This window comes from Chaetura pelagica, unplaced genomic scaffold (assembly GCF_000747805.2).
Source record: "Chaetura pelagica isolate M959 unplaced genomic scaffold, ChaPel_1.0 scaffold911, whole genome shotgun sequence".
NCBI classification, from domain to species: Eukaryota; Metazoa; Chordata; class Aves; order Apodiformes; family Apodidae; genus Chaetura; species Chaetura pelagica.
In genome coordinates this window covers 538,642-538,986 of record NW_009952354.1, presented here as the reverse complement: position 1 = coordinate 538,986, position 345 = coordinate 538,642, and the positions used below count along the sequence as shown (strand labels likewise).

At 71.9% G+C, this 345-nt stretch overlaps 1 protein-coding gene across 1 annotated transcript in view; it reads right to left on the bottom strand.

Moving 5' to 3' along the window:
• Nucleotides 1-345, bottom strand: part of RLTPR (RGD motif, leucine rich repeats, tropomodulin domain and proline-rich containing) — a 47,402-nt gene that overhangs the window by 19,859 nt on the left and 27,198 nt on the right. Inside the window, 1 exon segment of the mRNA XM_010007853.1 lies at nucleotides 265-331. Coding sequence (XP_010006155.1) covers nucleotides 265-331 — 67 coding nt within the window.

Below are 345 nucleotides of genomic sequence, written 5' to 3'. Positions count from 1 at the left end.
ACCCCCCCCCGGGGACCCCCAGCCCCCCCCGGGGGACCCCAGCCCCTCCCAGGAGATCCCAGCCCCTCCCAGGGGATCAGAGCCTCTCCCAGGGGATCCCAGCCTCTCCCAGGAGATCCCAGCCCCTCCCAGGAGATCCCAGCCCTCCCAGGAGCAGAGCAGAGGGAACCCGGGGGGGCTCTGCCCCTGGTACCCCCCCAGCAGAGGTGACCCCGGCACCCCCGGAGCTGTGACCCGGGGACAGGGGGAGGTGACCTGACTTACTTGTCAGGGTCGGCGTGGGCCGAACGCTCCTGCAGTGCTTGTTCCTCCTCCGCAGGGCCATCCTGTGCTGCGGGGACAGAG